Here is a 24324-nt window from a genome sequence, read left to right on the forward strand (position 1 = left end):
TACATTTCTTTTCTCTTCCAATGGCTAAGCAAAAGCAAACAAACTTCTCTTCAGATATTATTGGTTTGACTAGGTTCAGTAACTGAACCTGAGTTATATGTAACAAGGCCATAGAAATAGCACAATGAAGAAATAATTCAAATCCTGGTCTTGTCACTCCAAATTCCACCCTATTTCCACTGGATAATTCCTTCTTAAACATTATTTAAGCAGTGGACATATTTAAAAGAAAAAAATATATAAACATCTGATATATGTAAAACACAATATGCCAACACTATGCTTCTCAGGCAGTTTAAAACATAACTGCTTAGCCATTTAATTTTTTAAGTGATTTTTGTGTGGATATTACATACAAATTTTTAGGAAGCCTAGGGATCCACCGTAGAAATTATTGTACAACATCATGCTGCCTTCCTACCAGACAATTTAACTTCATTAAATATTTAAAATATGGTTAAGTGAATGATACAAAACTGTCATTAAGCTTTGACTAGTATGACTCAATAACTTAAAAATTCTAAACTTGTGGATAGTGGTATAATTAATAGGATGGCTCTTAAAAATTGGTATAATATTTTAATAAATGTTATTATTAGAAGAAATGGGCCATTTTGATTTAGAAATAGATAGGGAGTTATTCCAAATTATACAGTAATGTCTTTCCTAAGTGGCATATTCTGTCATTTTAAATGGTAAGAAACAATTTTGTACATGGTTTATACACACCCATAATTAGACATACTAGTAGCAAAAGAAAAAAGTGAAAAACAGTATGTAAATTACTTTATACATAGCATCATATAAAACTTATAAACCAAAACATAATGTGCACCTTGGAATTTGTAAAAGATTTGTTGTTTTTCCAAGAAGATAACATCATTTTTCATTGTTTTTTGATCCACCATGTGAAATTTTTATCATAAAAACTTTGATAAAAATTAGGGTTCCCATCTACACTTTTGAGAAAGTTGCCTTCCTCTGGAGAAAAAGCTTTTTAATTGTTTAAACTGTGTTTGCTTTACAATCATTGGTTCAATTCAGCTTTATAGAGGTTTAAAATACAATATTAATAGTTGACTCAGTTGGTTAAAAGAGTTTAAACCTATTATTTTCTTTGACTCATAAGAAATGTTTTTTATAAATCCGTTGTCAAGTCATGGTAAAAAATGAATCTTTCCAGTTGGGCAAGCATTTTGTTATTAGGCATGTAAATTCATATAAAATGATCAGTTATAGTATTCAATAAATGGATGAAACTTGCTACAAAAAATATCAAGGCAAGGTTTTTGTTTTTGTTTTTGTTTTTCAGAAACCAACAAAGTAGAAAGTGGAGTTAGTACCATGCATAGAATTTTTCTAGCTACATTTAAATATTTTGCTGATCAGTAAACAGTTTGAACTGACCATTTCTGAACTGTCTATGAGAGACAAAAACACTCTTGCATAGAAACTCAAGGGATATTTTTCTGTTGCCTCCAAGAATTTATTCATTCTTTCCTTTATCTGCTAAAGAACTACTTATTACTTTATTTGACAAATATCTGCTGACTGCATACTGCTTCGTAGCAAGCACTGTTACAGACAGTGTATGTACTATAATAGTACACTTTAACCTTTGAGCTCCCGGAGTTTCCGATTTAATGGAGGAGAAATAAAATATACAAATAAAATATAAATATCAAGTTCCGAGTGCAACAAAGTAAAATGAAACAGAGTAAGTTGATAATGACTGCCAGAGAAAGAAATTATAATTTAGATCGGGTGGTGAGACCAAGTTTTTCACAAGTGACCATTAGTCATAGGGGGGAAAGAAGAAAAGTAAAGTGTATTAAGGAGATACTTGGGAGAGGAGTATTACAAATGAAGTAACAGAAAGTGAGAATATGCTACAATATTCTAGATGAAAGGGTAAACCTTGGCAACTTGAGTGTAAAATATAACTAGATGTTATATTTAGTATCTGGTGTATCACTTGGAAAGGACTGATACTGTGAAACTGATACATTCATAAGAGCTCACCAGTGATACAATGAGAATGTGCAGACATGGAAAATGTTACGGGATCAGGGCCTGATAGCATGACCAAGGGAAGAAAAATTACCTGCTTGGTCATCAAGCATGGTGAGTAAAACAAGTTGAGAGCTGAAAATGACCTACAATACTCAGGCTTTGCATGCAACTTGCTGTGTGAAATAAGATTGTCTAGTAATTAAACTTCTGAATATCATTCAATGCTAGAACTGCAAACACTGCCCTAGATATATCCAAATATCAAATGTACACTGACAAAATTCACAACCTGGAACCTTCACAGCATACTTGTTAAATACCCTTCATTGGGGATGCTCCCAAAGCTGAGTACATTAACTACTAAAATATTCTTTAGTATCATATTTATACACATTTTGATTTAGTCTTATGCTCTTGAAGCAAATGTGTAAGTATCCACTCTCTTGTAAAGGCAATCCTATATTGTATTTAACCATTAGAGTGATCGGAATGCCTTCATGTTCAGAATATAAATGAAAATAACTCATGAAAAATGTGGAATATTTTCTCTCATAGCTTTATTTGTCATATCCATGTCATTCAGCACAACCTGTACTGAAGTAATTGCCTCTTTAATGAATAAGGAGCTAACTTAATTCCCTGTGATTAAAGGATTTCAGAAGGACTTCAAAAACTTTATTAAGCAGAAAGTCACCATGTTGTTCTAACTAAACTTTTGATGAAAATGTGTAGTTTTTTAAAATCTAAATTAAGATTTGGGGTTTGCCCTTTTTGTTTTTGGGTTATTGGGTGCTATTTTTATTGGAATTTAAATTTAAAGCCCAATATACCTTATTTATAAGTTATTTGGCCATCCCTCTGTTATCTGTTCACCATTTAGTACTTGGGTATTCCTAACTTTTGGCAAGAATACTATATAGTATTATGTCCTTTGGCATCTATTTAAAAGAAGATATTAAACTTCTCCTTATCAGTGGACATATTATGAAGACAGAAATGCTCAGAGCATTCTCAGAGTGTTCTTCTATAGTTTCATAATATTTAAAAATTTCCATAGCATATCATTATATAATCTGAAATCAATTTTACACAAACATTGTATAAAACCAGCACTTTTTTTGGTCTCCGTCTTTCACATTCTGTAACCATGGTTATCCCATTAAATAATATTGGCACAAGATCACAGAAATTACCCTCTAGTTTCAAGTCCACCATTTATTAGCATTATTAGCTTAGATTTCTCCAAGTCTCTTTCCTAAAATGAGGTGATAATAATTAAGATATAGAAATAAATGAGATATTTTTCATTAGAAATCGTTACATAAAATATGATAAATAAATGGTACTTCTCTTTTCACCTTAAACATTGAATAGGTATTCTATGAAATCTTTGCCTTTGCTAATTTAAATTTCTGTACTGGTACAGTATATCTTACTAAACACCTCTTATAAATACTCAAAAAAGATAAATCCCTCTTCTCTTCACACATTGGTTTCAGAACTCTGATCACCTCTTCCTAAAGTCTTATCTAGATTCTAACCTAGTGACATTGAAGGTATTGGTCTTTGGAAAGAAAACTGGGTTATTACAGATTGGATTGTGAGATACAGCCAGTCACTTCACTTTTATGAGATTCCAGTCTATCATTTGTTAGTCCTGTTAACAATGTTTATCCATTCATGGCTTGATTCACTTTTAAAACTGAGGCTGTTTCTGAGAATTCAAGGTGCCTTTAAAGTCAACTTGATTCCAGGTACTATAGATGTTTGCAAAAGAATTGCATTGTTTTCCAGTTTGGGGGGATGTTGAGGGGAATCGTATTTAATAAAAAAAAAAGCAATGTTTAAATGTTGTAAATTAAAATATTTTAATTATTAGCATTTTATCAAATAGTAACAATTTATTAGCATAGTAAATCATTACAAATTAGCCAACAGGATAGTAAATATTTATTATTAAACATGTAATGTCTAAACAGAGTACCACTGAAAATTAAATATAAGCCATAATTTCAGTAAAAAGTTACTTTGCATACTTTGCATTCTTTCACTTAACACATGGGTAATGCATCTCAAAAGCACTGCCACTGAATTTGGTAAACTTTTCTCCAAAATCAAAGCTTTGTGTTTAGTTATTTGTTGAGCTTATACTATGAAACATTAAATTAATTATCCTATATATGATAAAATAATGATATGATAAAATAATTACTTTTTAAAAGTTTTATTTATTTGAGTGGGGGAGTACCCAAGCAGGGGAGGGGTAGAGGGGGAGGGAGAGAATCTCGAGCAGACTCCCCACTGAGTGTGGAGCCCGACGTGGGGCTCTGTCTCACAACGCTGAGATGGTGACCTGAGCCAAAACCAAGAGTCCAATGGAGCCACCCAGGAGCCCCAAAATAATTATTGATATATTACTGAAAGTATGCAAACTGTTGTTTAAAAACAAGTCAGAGACCGTATACAATAAAAGTTCATTTCTCATTATGCAGCAATTCAGTGTAAGAATTTGTAGTCAAGCAGCTTTAAGAGAGGCTCTCCTTCCACTTCAGATTCCTAACCTCCTGTAGATCCGAGCTGATCAGGCTACAGAAAAGTACAACCTCATTCAACTGTTCTGGACAAGTAGTTTTTTCCAAAGTTCAGGCACAAAGCCTCAAATAACTGTTCAAAAATATGAAAAAGATAAGCTGATTATATGCCCAGGATGAAGAGAGGACAAATATTGACAGTAGAGCTACTTCTGCCATGCATATAAATACATATATCTAAAAGCTCGCTTGCTGCAATATTAATGATCATTTTCATTGGATGCTAGGCTTATAGAGGATTTTCATTTTATTTTTAAGCATTTTGATATTCTCCAAATATTCCACAGTTAATACTTACCACTTTTGTTACTAAATACAAATGCATCCCTCTCCTCTTTCCTCCCTCTCCCTCCTCTTTTCATACTCCTGCTTTTCTCCTCCTTTTTGCTTCTTCACCCCTTTTGTCCTCCTCTTCCTCTCCCCCCCCTTCTCCTCCAACCCTCTCATGCTCTCTCTTTCTCTACAGGAGAAACAGATTTCCTTCTTTTCTTAATTACTTTTAGCTAATAGCATTTTTTTTACTTTGTGATATTTTGGAACTTTTCTCCAGTCTTGTACTGGAATCCCTTCTCATGCCTTACAGTAGAAACTGCAACATTTTTTGACATTCCAGGAAGGGATAGGAAAAAAAGACTTCATTCACAATTAGCTCTTAAGCTTAAACATCTTTCACTTGAAGTTGCTAATTGACACTCAGACATATTGGATTTACCATCATTGAACTTGTTCTCAATTTAGTTCTCCCTTGTCAGTTCAATTTACTCTCTAGGCTATAAATTTTCTGTTGGAACTTAACTTACTCAATATGTGCACTACTAGGTCATGAGCTCCTTGAAAACAAAAATAATATATATTTCATTGGGTATATATACTCAGTGCCTAAATCAGGCACTGCTGTAAAACACACACACACACACACACACAGACTCGTTAAACAGTAGAGTACATAGCAGTCATTTCCTAAATCTTTGTTTGATAAATGAATAAATAAAACACATACATTCTATGACTTAAATCATCCTTACAGATGAAAATAACCACCTTTTATTTTAACTGCTAAGCTAAATACTGAAAAGACCTTGTAAAAACCTTATATCTTTTTTTGTCACATCTGAATTTCATGTAAAATTGCTACAAATGTGCCCTGTTATATTAATAATGAAAGTTTCATACATCACAGTGAGTTTTCCTCACAACTAAAGTCTTAAGGATTCATAGTTTCTTATTTTTTATCTGACTGTAAGATTTTACACTTTTAAGAAATACCTCAATATAGTCTTTGACATTCTATTTTTTTCATCTAATTAAAGATGTGATGAGTCAAATAACAGCCTATGAGTTCAAAAGGGTCTCTGCTTTCTTCACATATGTAGTTAATATTCTGGTGCTCTTAATATTCCCTCGTTTTTTGACAGAAAAGAAACTTTCATACAATAGAACTTAATTTGAAAAATTATAATTACACTTTGCATAAGAAATCATAAGTATAGATTTTAAAAAGAGCTGCTATTAAAAAAATGTTGAAACTATACTTCACAATCAGTTTAACTTGATATTGTTTGTTTAATCCCAATGATGACAATAGTTACTATACTGAACTTTTATTTTCTAAAATAATAATTTAATTTTTTGCTTTTGTTTTTGATGAGTTATACAGATCTCTCAGTAAGAATTCTGATAAAGGCATGTTGAAAATAATATTTGCAAAAAAAAGAAAAGAATATTTGCTAACAATAATAAAAAATAAAAAGATGAAAGAATAAACATCTCTAATTTACTACTTGCTTTTATATCTGTAAATGACCTTTTTGTTTGGATATTAATTCAAACTTTCATATTAAGATAAATAACTAATATGTGTCACTCTCATAATGCATTTCAGTTACTATAGAATGGTCTTTGTGCTTATGATTATTCCCTTTTTTTCCTAAACGTACATAAGGACCTTTAATCCTTCATGTGGAAAATAAATTAGGCATTTCTTCACTACTATGACACTGGTTCTATGACTTGTGAATCCTGTTAATTATTTATGTCATTTCATTTGTCTATTAAATAAAAGTTTTCTCTTTTTGTATTATAAAATACCTTATAGGTTGTATCTTTAGGATAAAGAAGTAACTTACATCATACCTATCAAATGTATTCAAGATAACATAGATGCAAAATTTTCAATAAAATCCAGCAAGCTGAGCACATCAAAAAGATTATATACCAAGACCAAGTGGGATTTATCCTTGGAATGAAAGATTGGTTTAACATATGCAAATCAATCCATGGGATATACCACAATAACAGGATAAAAGATTAAAATATCATCTTAATAAATGCAGAAAAGGCATTTGAAATGTTCAATATACATATCTGATAAAAACTCTCAACAAAATAGCTATAAAAGGAAACCTCCTCACACAATGAGAACATTACTAAAAAAACCTCTAGAGCCAACATCCTAATCAATGAAGAAAACTGGAAAGCTTTTCCTCTAAAATATTGTACAAGGCAAGAATGTCCACCTTCCCCACTTCTATTTAACACAGTACTGGAAGTACTAACACAAGCAAGTAGATGAGAAAGAACAAAAAAGAAATAGAAGGCATTCAAATTCAAAAGGAGGAAGTAAAAGTATGTTTCCAAGTGACACAATCCAATATGTAGAAAACCCTAAAGACTCCAAAAAAACTCCAAATAAAAAATTCAGTAAAGTTGCAGGATACAAAATCAACATACAAAAATCAGTTGCATTTTTACATCAACAAAAGGAAATCAAGAAAACAATTCTAGCTGAACCAAATACAGTGGTATTTAAAATTAATTGATCATAACCAGTTATGTATTTCTTTATTCCTTCTTAACTCTCACTGCTTCATTTGACTAGCCTTAAAAAAATAAGAATAATCCCATTTATGAAAGTATCAAAAAAACAAAATAGGAATAAACTTCACCAATAAGGTGAAAGATGTACATGGAAAACTATAAGATATTGATGTAAGAAATTGAAGAAGATACAAATAATGGAAAGATGTTCCATGTTCATGGATTTCAAGAATTAATATTGTTAAAATGTCCATACTACTCAAAGTGATAGATTCAACTTAATTCCTATCGAAATTCCAATGGCATTTTTTGCAGAAATGGAAAAGCCAATTCTGAAATTTATATGGAACCACAAAAGATCCAAAATAGCCAAAGAATCTTGAGGAAGAACAAAGCTAGAGGCATCGTGGTTCCACTTGCTATTAATTATATAACAATGTCCAAAATATTGATAATAGTAAGCATGTTAATTACAAGAAAGTTAGGGTAAAAGTTAGGGCTAGGTTACTTTCAAGAGGAACCCTCTGTACATATCTCTTCCCTTGTCACCACTGTTTTGGTAGATCTCTTCTTATTCATTTTCTCTTTTGACTTCTGTTCTCTAAAATCTCTGTTTATTAGAGATAATTAGCTATGAGCAATTACAACTTTTCTGCATTTTCTTTCAGTTTTTCCTGCCTATAATGCATTTTAGAGAGGGTCCAACTATATAGTTTATTATGTGTGATGTCTTTCCACATTTGGTGATATTAATACAATTTTAAAACACAAAATTCAGTCTATACTGAATACTAAAATACAGTCATTCACACAATCTGTTCCTAGGAAGAATTTCTGCCATGAATACTTTTCTCTTTTTTTCAATACTACCGAACTTACTGAAAGTCTTAGAAACTTGAATGTCTTTTTATTTCTATCATTCTAATTTAGATTTCAAGGCAGTCTTTTTTTTTTTTTAACATTTATTTATTTTAGAGAGAGAGAGCATACATGAGCAGGAGGAAGGGCAGATGAAGACAGAGAACTCCCCAAGCAAACTCCCCCTAAGCTTGGAGCCCAATGGGGGACTTGATCACAGGACTGGGAGACCAGGACCCAAGCCGAAACCAAGAGTCAGGCACTCAACTGATTGAATCACCCAGGCACCCCTCAAGGCAATTTTACAAATCCTAATCTCATTTTCCACTGAGCAAGGTTAATGCTGTCCCACCCTACATCCATCTGTCTGCCTATCTATCTATCTATCTATCTATCGATCATCTATCTATCATCTATCTGTCTATCTACCTATCATCTATCTATCATCTACTATCTATTTATCCAAATTGAGGTAAGTAATTTGGTTAAAAATAATGATACGATATTCTTTTTTTAAGGGATTTTTTTAAATTTTATTTTTAAGCAGTCTCCACACCCACACTCTAACTCACAACCTCGAGATCTAGAGTTGCAAGCTTTACCGACTGAGCCAGCTGGGCACCCCAGTAATGCAATGCAATATTCTTATTCAGCTAAGCACTTCTTACATATTTTTGAAGAAAAGTTTTGAATGTATAACCCCCTGAGAGAAGGGATCGCGATTCAGTGAAATTAATTAATGTTTCCAGGAGGCTGGTGAGCTATTTCAAAAAATTACTCATTTAATTTAAATAATGCTATAATAACCATAAGGGAGCTAATATCCAACTCAGTAGAAACATGTAAATACTGTTAGAATACCAAAAGGGTGTTGTTAAAAAGCCCTCAAACAAGAGAGAAACATTACTTTTTAAGAGTAAAAAAACCACTTTGCCAATTTCAAAAGACACAGTTTTAATACCCAGTGGACACTTTGAGGGCATTACCTACTAGAAAAGGAAACAAAACTTTCATTGAGAACAAATGTCAACAGAGAAACAATTTGCTCTTGTGCTTATCTCAGTGGACAAATGTCAGCAAAGTTCAACACAATAAATATGCTTATCTCAAAACACTCTGGCAGCATTCTCAGGGAAGCTACTAAAAGCATTTTGGGTAAGAAAATGTTTTATTATATAGAAATAGCCTGCGCAGCGTAGGACATTGTGTATCTGATTGAGTTGAGGAAACTCGTGTTTGATACTGTTACGATCAGCCACCTCCCCAGAAATACCCTGATTCTACCTCATCAATTCTCTGCCTGTTTCATCCATTTCCCTTCTGATTTTCTGCTTCTCTTCATAAAATTTGTTAAAATCTGTATTTCAGCAGTGACAACCCAAACCCCCATTCTCTGATCTGTTTTTTCAAGCCACTATGGATTTATTTCAGTGTTAGGAAACAAATATGTGCTAGGTCCCTACTCTACTAGGTTGAACAGAATTTTTTTATAAGAGACAGAATTTTTGATTAATAATGAACACAAAATGTGTTACCATAACAACAATTTAATATAATATACTCTTCCTTATCCATGTCATATGTGTGTGGGTCTGCTTGGCTAAACATAGCTTTGCCAAGTATGAAAACACCTTGCTTCCCCCCACCACTGGTTAGAGGTTTTCCTTAAAACTTTGTAAACAGTTATAATGAAGTATAATATGCATAGAAAAAAAAGCACATGATTTACAATTTTACAGTTTGAACAAATATTACAGAGTAAATATGACCAGGTAAATACCACTAGACGTAACTGCACCATCACCCACAGAATTCCCATTTACCCTCTCCTATTACTGTTCTGTTTGTCCTTCCCCAATTCAACTGCTGCCTTGACCTCAAACTCCATTGTTTAGTTCTGATTTTTTTTAACTTCATATAAATGGAAACATGCAATATATACTGTTTTTCCCCCCTGACTTTTCTTTTTTTTCACTCAACATCCTGTCTGTAAGTTCTATTCAGTTTATTGGATGTGGCTGAAGACTTCATTTTCATTGCTGCCTGGTGTTGCTAGGTCATAAAGTATGCCCAATTTCAGAATGATACTACAAAATGTGGGTCATGCTGTGATAGTAAGGTTTTTGTTTTGTCATGTTTTGTCTTTAGTTTTACCTCAGAAAGTCATGAATCTTAAAGTGAAAATTTATAAAAACATTAAAAGGATATTCAAAGGATATTGGATATTCAAAAGAATAGCAGATATCTATTGTAATTATCTTACCAAACTCAAATGTAAAAGTTATTTTTCATTTTAAGAATTAACTTGGCAAAGGTCATAAAGTACTGAATCATTTTAACAAAAGAGCTTCTACTTTGTATAGAAAAGAAGGAATACATACAAAAACACTATGCATACATAAGTGTAAAGCATCTTTCATTTTATATGCAATAATTCAAAGAATTTATTATGACCACAATTTTACCTTTTAATACAAGATAAGGGAGATAAGAAGATATTTGTAATCAGATGGAATTTTTATTTTACTTATTCAATACTCCCTTTTTTAAACATAGTGTTTCCACGGACTATCATATTTTAAGTATAATCTGAAAGTATACTTATTAATATTGCTCATTTATTAATATTCACAAAATAACAATCTTTTCTCTATTCAGTCGAGTACATTTATGTACACTGACTCTTTTTATATAAGATTTATAATCACATAAACTAATCTTCCTTTTTTTCAGCAGTATCCATGCTAAAACCAAATAATTTTCTTCTGAGAAAAAAATTCTAACAGTGATCGCAGTTTGTATAATAAACGTAATGATGTCAGTTAAAGATTTTCAGAGGCAAATTAAGAATCTTGTCCTTCCTTTCCCCTGGAATTCTTAGTCAAGAAAAACATTAACATAACCAGGACAACTCTTAGAGAAACCAGGTGAATTAAAGACAGGTTGAGAAAGTGTTACACTGTGTTACACAGTGTTGTAACAACACAGGAGAATATAAACCAGGTGTGAAGTGGTGTGACATATACATCACTTCATGTGTTCAAGTTACACAGTAAAAGCATCCTGACTCTTCTTCTCAGGATTTTAAAAAAGCAACTTTTGAATGCTTCCAAAGACTAAGTCTACAAGAGTGACAATAATTTATTTGGAATCTAAGGATTTGTGCAGATATGTATTCTCATTTCTCTTGGGTAAATACCCAGGCGTGAGATTGTTGGGCAATAAAGTACATTATGTTTATCTTTATAAGAAACCACCAACCTATTTTCCAAAGTGGCTCTACATTTTGACTTTCTTACCAACTGCACAAGCTTACTAGCATCAGTTGTTTTAATGTTAGCCTTTGGAATGGTGTGTAAGGGTATGATATTTTGGTTTTAATTTTCACTTCTCTAATGACCAATGATTTTGAGCATTTTTCACCATCCTTTGGCCAGCTGTGTATCTTCTTCGGTGATGTGTAAGAGATGTGGGCATTCCTTATATATTCCGGATATAGGTTTTTTATCAAACATAAATGTATAATTATTTTCTTCTCATTGTAAGAGTGTACTATTATAAGGCCTTCCCTTCTTGGAAATTTGTTTTGGTTTGGTTTGCTTTTGTTTTTTTCTGTCCACTTCTGGGCCTGTGCCCAGCTAGGTGGGCCCCAGGGAGGGGGTCACCATTCACCAGCTCCCAGCTGGGAGAATGAGAAGGCTTTGGGCTAGCCCTCCAGGGTCATGGATTATGGAGTTTAAAGGGGCAGGTCTGGCCTTTCCTGGCACAGCGTTGGGGTATCCAGGTAGGGGCGTAGGTGGTGCCAACAGCCTAAGCTTTCCACCTGTCTGCCAGCCTCATTGTGTTTGGAGGGAAGTATTCTATTCCTTGCTGTTCACGTTGGGCCTGACTGTGTTGCTACCTGACTTCCAGCCAGCAGGACAGACTTCCCCATCTTCATGCGTGTACTGGAAGGCCTGGACCAGCCGCAGAACTTCGTCCATGGAGCGCCCCACAGGCAAATCATTGACAGTGATCTGGCGAAGGGCACCCTTGCCATCGATGATAAAGATGCCCCTGTAGGCAACGCCTTCATCCTCCTTCAGCACGCCATAATCTCGGGACAGGCTTCTGGTTATATCCACCAACAGGGGGATGTTCAGAGAGCCCAAGCCTTGTTCCTTCCTTGGAGTGTTGATCCAAGCCAGATGGGTGATCTGGGACTCTACAGAGACCCCCAGCAGCTCACAGCCCGGCTTGCCAAAGTCCTTGGCATACTCACTGTAAGGCATGATCTCCGAGGGGCAGGCAAACGTGAAGTCCAGCTGGTAGAAAAAGAGGACCAAGTATTTCCCTCTGTAGTCGGAAAGCTTCAGCTCCTCCAAGGTGGCCTGGAATCTGGGTGTGGGCTTTCCCAAGGGCGCGTTGCTGGGAGGTCAAGACTGAAAGGTGCGTGGACAAAAGGAGGACACACGGATTGCTGGACTCACCGACACGTGTTCTCAGCGACCCCTTCTCGGAATTGCTTTAATGCTATTACAATTTCTCCTTTCTTTATATGGGCGCCTGGGTGGCTCAGTTGCTTAAGCAACTGCCTTCAGCTCAGGTCGTGATCCTGGAGTCCCGCATCCGAGCAGGGAGCCTGCTTCTCCCTCTGACCCTCCTCCCTCTCATGCTCTCTGTCTCTCATTCTCTCTCTCTCTCAAATAAATAAAATCTTAAAAAAAAAAAAATTCTCCTTTCTTTATAGACATTATTTAAAATAATTTAAATTTAAACCTAAATTCCAGATCAATTAATACTTTTGTGTAAATATTACAAAACCGCTTTTTTAGATAACTGATTTTGTGTTGTATTTGATTAAAATCCACTGTGCTGAGATTTTTAAATGGCATATATGTACACAGGGTTATTCTCAGCTGCTTTGTTGCAAGCCTGAATTTCTCTCTAGACATGCCTGAACCATGATGCTGATTCATGGCCAATAAAAAATTATATGTGCTGCTTAGTGATTAAAATAATTCTGTAGTAAAGTTTGAAACATATCATGGGCCACCCTCTATACAACTTAAATATATATATACACACACACACACACATACATACGTAATATAAATTTCAGACTTAGAATTTCTGTTATCTTTTAGTTGTTTGAGCTAACTTTTACTTTTAGTTTTTGAGTTATTGAGCCAGATCATGTAGCCAAGCTCGGACTGTAAAACCAGATGGCATACAAAATACCCATTCTCAGATGAGACTGTAGCTTCTGAGACCAGGGTAACTGATATCTATCTTGGTGGTTTATGGCCCATAGATAAAATGTGTTCTGTGCCAATGAGGTGACAATTTGAAAGCTGTTTTTGAATGTCTCACTCCTGCCTGATAATTGCCTGTGTTTTTTTCCTCCTACTGAATAATATCCTTCACATTTATGTATACTCTGTAGAGCGTGATAAATCCTTCCAATAATTCAAGAAAGCATAATTATCGCACATGGCATAGCATATTACCATATTTTTGTGTGTTTGGTGCATTATCATTTGTTGAACAAGACAATCTCAATTAAGGTTGGAATGAAATTGAAAATTAGGTTATACTTGGTAACAGATTTCTAATCATAGAGAGGAAATTATTAAATATGTTATTTTATGTGATTTTCATTATTTTCTGCATTATTTTATTTCTATTTTTTTATTATTAAATATGTTATTTTATGTGATTTTCATTATTTTTCTGCATGTCCAATAGTATTTTATGAAAAAAAATTTTAAGGGTATTTTAATCCTACATATTTTACTTTAATTTTAAACACTGATGAATATCAATAATAGATATTCATAAAATGTAAACAATAGTTAAATGATAACCAGGCTATTAGTTGTCAAGCTTTTTGATAATTTTCTAGTAAAGGTTTTTTTTAATTATGGTAACAAAACTATTCAGAAATCAAATGTATCATGGCTTGCATCTTCACATGGTTGCTATTTTTTCTCTCATTCGTTAATTTTCCTTAATTTTATTGTGTTCACAAAGTAAATATCTGAGCTAGTTACTATCCAGACAAAACAAAGGAAAGCACCTGTGATGTTAGTTTCATTAAAAAGATATAGAGTGTTTAGGGTCTTAAATTTATCAATCATTGTCCACAGAATATAGTAGATGAGTGGTTGGATTTTGGAGGCATGAAGATTTGTGCTTAAACCCATTCTGCCATAAGTGACGTGTCCTGTGACTTTGGACAAATTACCGAACTATCTAAATCCAGTGTTCTCATATATAAGATGGCAATAATTTTACTTGAGGGGCTTAGAAGATATAAAACACACATATTGCTTTGTCATTTTCTGGCACAGAGTAAACAATTACAAAATATTAGCTATTATTTTATTATAGTAATTCTCCAGGCCTCGCAGTGTTTTGTGGAAAAAAAAAAAAAAAAAAGCTCTATTCTAAGGCTCTTGTCTTGCCTATCTCACTATCTATTCTTTTGTCCCAATAATTTCTCACGTTTCTTAACAGAATAGCTTCTTTGTATGTATATTACCATATATTTGATTGTGAACACTAATTGTTAATTCTGGATCCTTTCCTTTCTTCCTAACTAAGATTTGTAGGAACTTATTAAAAATAATCATGTTTTTTTTTGTTTTACTTTAGGGCATTGTTGTCTGTTTTGCTGTTGTTTTTGTAACTAGATTCCTAGTGCCAACATAACTTGCAAGTGGTCTTTAATTTTACTGTGCAATTGAACCAAAACAATATCACAGATACCATAGAGTAGAGACTATTTGTGTTTTTTTTATTCACCAATATTTGTTAGTAGCCTAGCACAGTGCCTGCAACATAGTAGCTGTAGAATACCTGTTGAATGTATGGATAAAACTAACATACCTAGACTACTCTTTTGGAGAGAATCTTAAAGAAAATGTTTAAGGATCTTCAGAGTTATTCTTTCAGGCTTCTTTGAATATACTATAGAAACTTTCATAGATATAGATAATATAGAGAACTTGTCAATGTAATTTGCTTAAACTCTTTGAATAAATAATATTTTAAAGATTTATTTGTTTATTTTAGAGAGAGAGAGAGCATGAGTGAGAGGGGCAGAGAGAGAGAGTATCTCAAGCCAACTCTGCACTGAGTGCGAAGCCCAACGTGGGGCTTGATCTCATGACCCTGAGATCAGGCCAAAACCAACAGTCAGACACTCAATTGTGCCACTCAGGTGCCCCAATATTTTAATTTTTAAAAATTATCATACAATGAAATAGTGTTGGTAATTTTAAGTTGACATTAACTTAGTTATTTACCGTGTGCAGTACACTTTGTCTTGCTTTACATATTTAGTTTATGTAATACTTAAAATGACATTGTGATCCAGTTTCTATTACGCCCATTATACAACAATGTACAGTTGTTTATCAAAGTTTATACAGTTAGAACTGTGATTTAAATTTAATCCTATATGAAAAAAATTAATCTTATATGACTTCAAATTGTTCAAAACCTTAGCCACTTTACTACTAGATTTCTTTAAATGCTTCTAAAAATGAATTTCTTAACCATGTATTTTGAATCTATATATACTCATCAACAGCTAGAAAAAAGATATTTTTGCTGAAACTGCATTATCATTTTTAATATAAAATAAATGTCCCTTTAGTCTGTAGAGTTTTGTCAGTCTTAGTTTTTGTGACAGTTTTTAATTAAGAAAAAATATCTTTTGTACCAAAGTGAAATGCATAGCAGTTGTTTTTTTTTTTTAAGATTTTATTTATTCATTTGAGAGAGAGAGTGAGTGAGAGAGAGAGCACAAGCAGGGGGAGAGGCAGAAGGAGAGAGAGAAGCAGACTCCCCACTGAGCTGGGAGTCTGATGCGGGGCTCGATCCCAGGATCCTGGGATCATGACCTGAGCCGAAGGCAGATACTTAACTAACTGAGCCACCCAGGTGCCCCAATGCATAGCAGTATTTAGTGATTTCTAAATCCTAGGAAGATGCATTTCTTTCCTTTTTTTATTTTTTAAACCAGAATACAGCATTTGTAAGTATTAAAGTATGTAATTATTTTGAAACAATATTTAATAGGATTTTCTCTTTACTGACCCAGACTATTTTAGAGAACTTTCATTTCTGGGGTAAAAAAAAAAAAAAAAAGTTCATCTTGACTTAAATGGGACAGAACATTGGATAAAACACAGGTGCTCTGCTGCCCCTATAAGGATGGCCACACACCAAACTACCCATCAGAGAAGCTAAATGCCTTTTAAGCCAGGAAGCAAGCTGGTATGCCATTGTAAAAGGTAGATCTCTGTATCATGTTTTCTGATTTTCTCTTGATTTAAAGAGTGGATAGCAATTTTATATCATTTTTCTATTTGCTCTACTTAACCTCTTTGTCTCAGCTTACTAGTCTCTTAAAGTGATAATAACAGTGTTGTTCAGTGTCATCAGAAACATACTAGGTGCCTCAAGACTGTTGAATCACAGACCTGTACCTCTGGAACAAATAATACAATATATGTTAAAAAAAAAAAAAAAGAAGAAGAAGAAGAAGAAGAAGAAGAAGAAGAAGAAAAAGATAGCAGGAGGGGAAGAATGAAGGGGGGGAAATCGGAGGGGTAGACGAACCATGAGAGACGATGGACTCTGAGAAACAAACCGAGGGTTCTAGAGGGGAGGGGTGAAGGGAGGGGTTAGCCTGGTGATGGGTATTAAAGAGGGCACGTTCTGCATGGAGCACTGGGTGTTATACGCTAACAATGAATCATGGAATATTACATCAAAACCTAATGATGTAATCTATGGTGATTACCATAATAAAAAATTAAAAAAAAAAAAAAGAAACATACTAGGTGCTTCAATAGTAGCCGTGATGATAATAGTAGTAGAAATGGGAGCAGCAGTAAACAGCAGTGGTGTTATTTAGCAGTAAGGGGGGAAAAAACACTTTATAGTCAATGCTCATGGAAGGACACTTAGAAATATTTACAAAACAATCTTTGTGGTGTTGCATCGGACTGGATGTGTGGTTGGGGAAGGAGGGAGCCCTTTCTCACCCAGTTCTATCCCATTATAGCATGGATCCTTTGGAAGAGAGGGAGTTCCATGCACTAAAAATAAGTCTTCCTTTTAAAAATGTGTGTTGCATAAATCGTGTGAAAGGATGCATGGGACTTCTTTTGAACTGTCATGAATACGCTTGAGGTTCATTAGGCTTTCAAGATGCTGTTTAAGTGCTTCGTTAGAAACCAGGGACAGTGGTGCTTACTTAAAGCGCAGGTGCAGGGGGACCACTCGGCTTTCTCGTGAAGTGAAACCAAATTGCTCAGACTGAACAGTCTACTTCTGAGCTAAAAAAAGGAAACGACCCCATCCTAAGGAGAAGATACTGTTTTAATTTTATTTTTGATCATATTGTTACCGGTTTTGTTAATTCTAAGCTGAAAACAAAACTATCCTGGGAACAATGTCTTAGACCTTTGACACTTGTAATATGTGGGAAATAGATTGTAATTTGTCTCTTCTTAAATGAGATTCATTAGATCAAAAATTTAAAGTGAGAGATTGAATAAAAAGTAATTTTTAGTCTATAAATATAAAAGTTTAGAAACTAAATGTGTCATAGCTAAAAGATGCATAGTATTACACTGAATTATGCAGTATTATACTTGGGACTTGCTCCTTGAAACCAGACTGTTATTAGCTCTGTAAAAAAAAATGAAAGGTGTGCAGGACATTTCTTTGCAAAAAAAAAAAAAAGTACTTGTATTCTTTCTATTTGTCTTTGAGGAATTTAAACTTAGTTTTCAATGGTTTATACTTTTAGAAAAAGAATTTTAATTTAGGTCACAGTGGTCCTGACAAAATCATGATGTTACCTTTTTTTGAAAGAAGTACTGAGTGTCATGTAGCCGGATTCACCCCCAGTGCTAGCTCTTCTCTTCCCCTACATCTCCAAGGGGTTGCTGTGTTGTGTAGCTACTATTTGACAACTGTCATGATGCACTACATTAAATCTTAGCACATTCCAGAATTATTCTTTTTAGAAATCAAAATTAAGAAAGGAACAATGCAAGAATGTATGGCAATGTTAATAATTGACCATAATATATTTCAACTTCCATCACACCATCTTGATGCAAACAACTACATATATCTTTTCATTTGCTCCATTTCGGTTTTGTAATTTTTTTTTAAAGATTTTATTTATTTATTCATAAGAGTCAGAGAGAGAGAGAGGCAGAGGGAGAAGCAGGCTCCCCGCTGAGCGGAAAGCCCGATGTGGGACTTGATCCCAGGACCCTGGGATCATGACCTGAGCCGAAGGCAGACACTTAACCATCTGAGCCACCCAGGCACCTGGTTTTGTAATTTTTAAATAAAATTTTATAATTTTCTTGTATATATATCCCATGCTTTCTGATTGAATTTATTTCTGCATCTTTTAGGGTTCATTTTTTTGTTTGTTTTTTAAATGTTGTGAACAGGTTCTTATTTTCCTTTCTACTAGCAATAAGAACAAGCATTTCCTTGATTTTAAATGTTCATAATATACTTTTTCAATCCAGTGAAACAATCTTATATTCAGGAGCCTTGAATGTGTCAGTCTTGTCTGTCTGGATGCAGGGTGGGGGTGTTTGTATATTATAGGTGAAGGGGGTAGCTCATGAAAATAAATGTATTCACTCCACAAATAAATTATTTTATGCAATTCTGAACTATAAGGCACTGTGTTAATAATAGCAAGGATAAAAAGAAATAAAAGGTATGTTTACTCATTCTAGGAGTAATTTGCTACTTAGAGGATTAAGAAATAAAGGAATAAAAAAATAAGCTAAAAAATATGCTACAGACCACATAGCTGGAACACCTACTTTATAATTTAAAATTTAGGGAATTGGGGGATTGAATCAACAACAACAAAAATATATTATGCACCTAATATGTATTGGAATTTAAATACAGGTATCTCCCTGAATCTGCACAAGAAGCCTGCTGAATAGGTATCACTACTCCTAAACCTAGACACAGACTGCCTTGGGCAACATAACAGCAGGGCCAGATTGTGATTGCAGGTCTCATTGAAGTAATTGAGGAAACTTTTATGGTGAAAATTAACCTTACATAGAAATAAGAGTAAGGTATATATAGAGAGAAAGTTTGAGAGGATATTATTTTACTTACTAATGCAATCATTTACCAATGAATCATTTAATCATTTACTAATGTAATCATAATTTTAATGAATCTTTCATATATATATGCTACACATATATGTTCATATATATGTATATAATGTTTCTAAAGTTTGCTAAAGGTTGATTCTGTGAATAAGGGAGGAAAGGGCAAATTGTGTATAAGATTGTGATTCCCAAGAGTATGTCTTACTCGTCTTCAAATACCCTAATCCTATCAAAGGACATTCTCATTAATTATTTCCTGACTAAATACCTGAACTCACATGAGGGAGACAGATATAAAAACAAATAAATTTAATAGGATTTAATTTAATAAATTTTAGGAGTAGAATGTATAGGCTGTAGTGAGGTTACAAAGAAAGAATTAATTATTTCATTTGAAGAGTTCAGGGAAGGTAACAAATGAGTTGAATATTGGAAGATGAGTAGTTGCTGGCCAGTAAATAAGTCATTTTGGAAATTAAGAAAAACCCTAAAAGGCGCCTGAGTCATGAAATATGGTGCCCTGCAGAACTATAGATATTTTGATAATCACTCTGGCAGCCATGGAAAAGATAAATGGGAAAAAGCAAGTTAGGAGGCAGGGGGATGAGGTTGGAGAATATAACAATAGTTGAGAGAAGAGAAAATGGGAGTCTGAACCAAGGCATTAACTGTAGAGTTGAAACTCTACACATGAACAAAAGGTGAAAAAATACAAAATTTAGCACTTGTAGGAACAGGGATTAAAAACATAATCAAGGTTAAGAGATAGTTCCTGGGTTTATTTCCTAAGTGATTGAGATGGAGGAAATCTCTATAGTCAAGAAAAGAAAAAGAGGAATAGTACAGAGATACCTATGGCATTTTTTAGTGGAGTTATCAAGCATCAGGATACAGAGGACAAAACTTTTGAAGTTGCAATGGGCAAAATAAATAATCTTCAAAATCCCCAAAAAGAGATGGAATTTGAAACATGGGAGAAAACAAGACAAAAAAGAGGAGTGCATTAGATCAGGTGGAAAAGAGGTCTTAGGGAAGAACATGGGGCATAGCAATATATAAAAGAAGCAAGCAAAGAAAGAACATTCTGTGAATGAAGCTGAAAATTAATAATGAGAGAAAGTAGGAGATAAGACAGAATATGTTATACCAGAAGCCAGACAAGGGCATCATTTCAGGAGTACAGATTTAAAATCTCTCGAGGCATCTACTGACCAAACCAGAGGCAGTCATAATACCTATGATTAAGACATCTGAAAGTGAAATTCTGTGTGCAGAGAATGCTTGAGATCTCCTTTTTTCAGGCCAGAATCCACTAACAACTCATTGATTTGCTAAATCCTTCTGAGATTAAATGGATCCCTTTGATCATTACTAAAATAGTATAAAAGTAAAAGAGACTCCATCATTTCAGATGCCTAACATCATCTCATTAAGTAATGGGATTATCAGTTGCTTATAGAAAAGTAAGAACAATAGAATATGATTAAATGGAAAGATATGTTATACAAGTAAGTGCTGAAGAAGTCCCGGGGCCTGAGAAGTCAATTTCAGATGAATCAGATTGAACAAAAACAAGAAGAGAATGCCATGGTTTCCTTGGGAATAGTGTTCAGTGGAATTATTGGATAGATATCTGGTACTTGTGGGTGGAATAAGTGAGCTAAACAGAACACAATGGAAAAGAAGTATAGAAAAGTATAGGAAAGAATAGTTCTGAGTAATGAAATGACTTGACTTTCAGTGCTCATTATACCTTCAACTTCTCATCCCCAATGAAATGAGTCACACAATGTATATAAGGTGGACAAATCTGCATTGATTCTTGAAACTGCATACATATTGTATAGTACACACAAACGAGGTTAAAAAATAATGCTGAGACTGACAATTTGCCCTCATAATAAAGAATGATGTCTCAGAAAATAATTCGAAAACCTTTGTAAGCATTTCACTAATACACAGATTTGACAGGTGTGATTAGATGGTGAGAATAGCCAAAAGACAGGCAAATGTGGGAAGAAGATTTGAATTCTTTAATGCTTTAAAGCAGACCATGAATGGTTCTGGATCAGGCAGAGTTTGCCCGGTGACTTTCCTAAGCAGGTACTACACAGAGGAGAGTGGGGAAGATGTTCTTTTTTGAAAGAATGGGGGAATAAACGCACAGGAAAATTGGATTTTTCACATAATTAAGACCTGGTAGGGGAAAAAGTTTTAAAAGAAAGCTGTATGCAGAAACTGGCCATAGTAAAGAGTTCTGCAGAAAATGAAAAAAGTGTAATGAAGATAAATGCATCCAACATCTTCAAACTGCTGGGCCCTCCAATTTTTTCTCAGGGTACTTAAGCCCTTGCCAGACAAACAAATGAAAATTAGCAAATCTCTTATCCAGAAATCGTGGTGTTATTCTTAAGTCTTACTTTCTCATAAACCCCAAAAGTGGCTATGGTTCCATGACCCAAATCCAAGACTCAGCCATCCAGCAGCTTTAATGCAGACTCGATCTGGTAAATTCTGTTTCTAGTCTTATGGTCTTACAATACATTAACCATAAATACAATGAAAGTTTCTTTAAGCATAATAAGGATATTACTTGTCTGCTCAAAATTCAGTGGTTCCCCAATGCTCAGGGTTAAGTCCAGACAGCTTAACGTTGTTTGCAAGTCCTTCCTGGGTTTGCTGCTGAGTATCAGCACAGCCTCATTTTTAGTAAATGTGCACTTTGAATTTTATCCTCTAACCGTATACAGATCTCCTTATAGATCAGTAACAAAGCCGTGCTCTTGGCTCTTTTCATGACTTTGAACATCCTCTTTTTACTTCCTTGGACACTCTCTTCACACTCTCAACATCTTAAGCTATATGAATTTCTACTCTTTGAGGGTAATATAATGAATGAATAAAAACTTGTGTAACAGTCAGATCTGGTTTCAATTTCTAGGTCTTTCATTTGCTAGATATGGCACCAACCCATGTTTTCTTGTGAAGATTGAAATAGATTAAATTAGATAATGAAGGATTACACTTGGCCCAAAGCAAGCCCTCAAGAATATGTTAGTAGTAGTAGTAGTAATATGATTACTACTAATTAGTTTTGTGAAAAATGCTGATACTTATTGGAATGCAAAGCAGAGCTTGACCTTAATAATGTATTTCATGTTCATTTGGATTATTTGATTTATTAGAGAAGTTGAAGAAATGTATGTAAAGAAGCTTATGAAAAATGATTTGTAAATTCACCAAGTGCCCTGTTTTTGCAGTATTCTTTGTAGTTTAAAACATGGGAAAGTTTGAAAAAAAGCTGTCACTTATTATCAATCAGTTATAATCAGCTATTACCAAATCTATGAGGGCAAGGCTGATACAATCAGATATGAAAGTCTACTTATCTCAACTGAGGAATGAACTATTGTGACTTTTTAAATCATTATCATCAGTATAAGTAAAGAAAATAAAAACACCATTTACTGGCCAGAAAAATAAGAGAAATGGCTTTTCTAAGTCCATTAATAATAATATTTATATCAAGCTGTCTTCTCTGCAAAGGAAAATTTTCATATAGTAGATTTTTCCCTTGTTGATTGTCCCAGGTGAACTGTTCTAGTTATGAAAAAAACAGAAATGTGTTTGTGTGAACCATAATGACAGCTTATTTCACAGAGAAGAAATAATGATGAGACCAGACAGTCCAGTGCAGCTGGTCTAAATTGCTACCTCAAAAACTATCATTATTAAGTGATTATCAAATGGTTCACAATTTGCCCACCACCACCAATCAAGAGACATTTGCTCAAGCTACATTCCCTTAGACAAAAACTAAAAAGTAATTATTTTCTTTTAAAAACGTACATCAATTTCACCACAATAAAAGTTACAAATACGAAGAAGGGGAATTTTTTCCTAATGTGCAGTTGTTATTAGTCTGCAAATATAGATGAATGTGAAGCAAGAAAACCCCCCAAATCTCCAATATTAATAATGGCTAACCTAAACTACTGTATGCACACAAACACACACACACACAGAAATAAGAAAGCTAAATTGAAATACCAGTTTACGGCTAAGTACATTTTCCTGAAAGTACTTTTTACATAAAGTAACTAATTTAAAGAGACAAAGGTAAAATGAACAACTAATTATCACATTTTACAATGATTAAAATAGGATTGAGAACAAGCAAATCTAAAATATTTTAAATACAAATACCTAACTTAAGAAATAATTATAATATTTATATTTGTTTATATCAGTTATTTTCAATAGGAAGCTTTGTTACCCCCAACAAGTATTTAAACATTGCTGAGGGAGGGGCACCTGGGGGGCTCAGTCAGTTAAGTATCCGACTCTTGATTTTAGCTCAGGTCATGATTTCTGCCTCCTGGAATGGAGCCCTACATCAGGCTCAGGCTGGGCATGGAGCCTGTTTAAGATTCTCTCTCTCCCTTTTCCTCTGCCCTGTCATCCCTCCCTCCCACCTCCAGCTCTTACGCACATTCTCTCTCTCTCTCATTTCTGAGGGATATCTGAAAATCATTGCAAAATGATTGTTTTAAACTACTGACATTTAGTGGGCAGAAGACCCAGATAGATGCTAGACATTCTCCATTGCATAAAACCATGCTATACAACAAAGAATTGATCCACATGATTTAGCAATGCCCTCATCTACTTCTAAGATAGATCACATTCTAGGTCACAAAACAAACCTTATTAAATTTAAAGAATAAAAATTGCTTTATGTTCTCTGACAAAAAAGAGAATTAAATATAAATAGCAGAAGGAAGAAAATAGAAAATGTTTTGAGCAAAATGAAAATTGAAACATATTAAATCTGCGGAATACACTTAAAACAAGATTGGAGATAAATATATGAATGCTTA

General features: G+C 33.9%; 1 protein-coding gene across 1 annotated transcript; it reads right to left on the minus strand.

The window, feature by feature from the left end:
* Positions 1-12139: 12139 nt before the first annotated feature.
* Positions 12140-18168, minus strand: LOC123845660 (peroxiredoxin-2-like). Its single transcript, XM_045876371.1, has 2 exons — positions 18140-18168; positions 12140-12686 (listed from the first exon to the last, which is right to left on the minus strand). The coding sequence occupies exons 1-2, from the start codon at positions 18166-18168 to the stop codon at positions 12140-12142; spliced, it is 576 nt and encodes a 191-aa protein (XP_045732327.1).
* Positions 18169-24324: the final 6156 nt, after the last annotated feature.

The sequence above is a fragment of the Mirounga angustirostris genome, unplaced genomic scaffold, assembly GCF_029215605.1.
Source record: "Mirounga angustirostris isolate CCGP_5_RB_7025 unplaced genomic scaffold, mMirAng1.0.hap1 SCAF_6, whole genome shotgun sequence".
Classification (NCBI taxonomy): Eukaryota; Metazoa; Chordata; class Mammalia; order Carnivora; family Phocidae; genus Mirounga; species Mirounga angustirostris.

Coding starts and splice junctions, on each gene's coding strand:
- LOC123845660 (XM_045876371.1), bottom strand. CDS start 18,168: ATGACACTCAGTACTTCTTTCAAAAAAAG. Junction 12,687..18,139: donor AGTACTTCTTTCAAAAAAAG/GTAACATCATGA, acceptor TTGACCTCCCAG/CAACGCGCCCTTGGGAAAGC.